Source organism: Limulus polyphemus, unplaced genomic scaffold (genome assembly GCF_000517525.1).
Source record: "Limulus polyphemus unplaced genomic scaffold, Limulus_polyphemus-2.1.2 Scaffold3147, whole genome shotgun sequence".
Classification (NCBI taxonomy): Eukaryota; Metazoa; Arthropoda; class Merostomata; order Xiphosura; family Limulidae; genus Limulus; species Limulus polyphemus.
In genome coordinates, this window is record NW_013668757.1 from 122,120 (window position 1) to 124,229 (window position 2,110).

General features: G+C 36.2%; 1 protein-coding gene across 1 annotated transcript in view; it reads left to right on the forward strand.

Moving 5' to 3' along the window:
- LOC111088116 (glycine receptor subunit alphaZ1-like) overlaps nt 1–2,110 on the forward strand; it is an 85,141-nt gene that overhangs the window by 66,823 nt on the left and 16,208 nt on the right. Inside the window, exon 4 of the mRNA XM_022397107.1 lies at nt 810–877. Within this exon, the coding sequence (XP_022252815.1) occupies nt 810–877 (68 nt within the window). The remainder of the gene's footprint in view (nt 1–809; nt 878–2,110) is intronic.

The following is a 2,110-nucleotide window of genomic DNA, read 5'->3' on the forward strand; positions in this document are numbered from 1 at the left end:
CGAACTGTGAATACGAACGCCCTTGGTTACTGCAAAATCACGCTTCGCAAGTTGGGTTCATAGGTGCCACTAGTATAATAGTGTTAACGTGCTCGAACTGTGAATACGAACGCCCTTGGTTACTGCAAAATCACGCTTCGCAAGTTGGGTCCATAGGTGCAACTACGAGTGTGACGGTTAAATTCACACAAGAGTAGCCTAAGAGTTGGCGGTGGGTGTTTTCGAATAGCTTCTTTCTCTTTAGTCTATCAGTTCAAAATTAAAGAAGGCTATGTATGCAGCTTTGGACGAAAATGCCCAATCAAACAGATAAGCAGCCTCCACCCCCAACTTGGGGTCGCCACATGTTTCACAGGGAAAGATAAGGATACCTTTTCTTTTATTTAGAAAAAGAAAGGTTGGTTTTATCATTCTTAAATCAGGTATTGATAACAGCATAATACTTTTGTGAAACCAGAAACGACTGTTACCACGCGTCAGAACTAATGAGATGATCATAATGCGTAACACGAATGAAAAATTATTAAGAACAGTAGTTTAATTACAGTCTGATTTATCAATAAAATTACTCAGAGTATTGACTCAATAACAACATGATTTACCACATTATCAGTAAGACGTGAAACATACTTAACAATATCACGTGATGCCATTTTATGTTTCAGGTCAACCGTCGATTGTCCAGTAAGAAGTGAGACATACTTAACAATGTCATGTGATGCAATTTTATGTTTCAGGCCAACCATCGATTGTCCAGTAAGAAGTGAGACATACTTAACAATGTCATGTGATGCAATTTTATGTTTCAGGCCAACCATCGATTGTCCAGACGGAAATGGCATTCCTTACTTTAAAGTCGGTCGATCCTGAAACTATGGTAAGTCTGGTTAATTCTTACTTTAAAGTCGGTAAATCATGAAACTATGGTAAGTTTGGTTAATTCTTAATTTAATTTAAAGTCGGTCGATCCTGAAACTATGGTAAGTCTGGATAATTGTTACTTTAATTTAAAGTCGGTCGATCCTGAAACTATGGTAAGTCTGGTTAATTCTTACTTTATAGTCGGTCGATCCTGAAACTATGGTAAGTCTGGTTAATTCTTACTTTAAAGTCGGTAAATCATGAAACTATGGTAAGTTTGGTTAATTCTTACTTTAAAGTCGGTCGATCCTGAAACTATGGTAAGTCTGGATAATTGTTACTTTAATTTAAAGTCGGTCGATCCTGAAATTATGGTAAATTTAGTTAATTCTTACTTTAAAGTCGATCGATCCTGAAACTATGGTAAGTCTGGTTAATTCTTACTTTATACACTCAACTACTGAGTATATTATACGGTCAACTACTGTGTACTGTACACTCAACTACTAAGTATATTATACGGTCAACTACTGAGTATATTATACAGTCAACTACTGAATATATTATACAGTCAACTACTGTGTACTGTACACTCAACTACTGAGTATATTATACAGTCAACTACTGAGTATATTATACGGTCAACTACTGTGTACTGTACCCTCAACTACTGAGTATATTATACAGTCAACTACCGTGTACTGTACACTCAACTACTGAGTATATTATACAGTCAACTACTGTGTACTGTACACTCAACTACTGAGTATATTATACGGTCAACTACTCTATACTCTACATTCAACTACTGAGTATATTATACAGTCAACTACTGTGTACTGTACACTCAACTACTGAGTATATTATACGGTCAACTACTCTATACTCTACATTCAACTACTGAGTATATTATACAGTCAACTACTGAGTATATTATACGGTCAACTACTCTGTACTCTACACTCAACTACTGCATATATTATACGGTCAACTACTGTGTACTGTACACTCAACTACCGAGTATACTATACAGTCAACTACTGAGTATATTATACGGTCAACTACTGTGTACTGTACACTCAACTACCGAGTATACTATACAGTCAACTACTGTGCACTATGTATCAGGACTCTGTGTACTGTACACTCAACTACCGAGTATACTATACAGTCAACTACTGTGCACTATGTATCAGGACTCTGTGTACTGTACACTCAACTATTGAGTATACTATACAGTCAACTACTG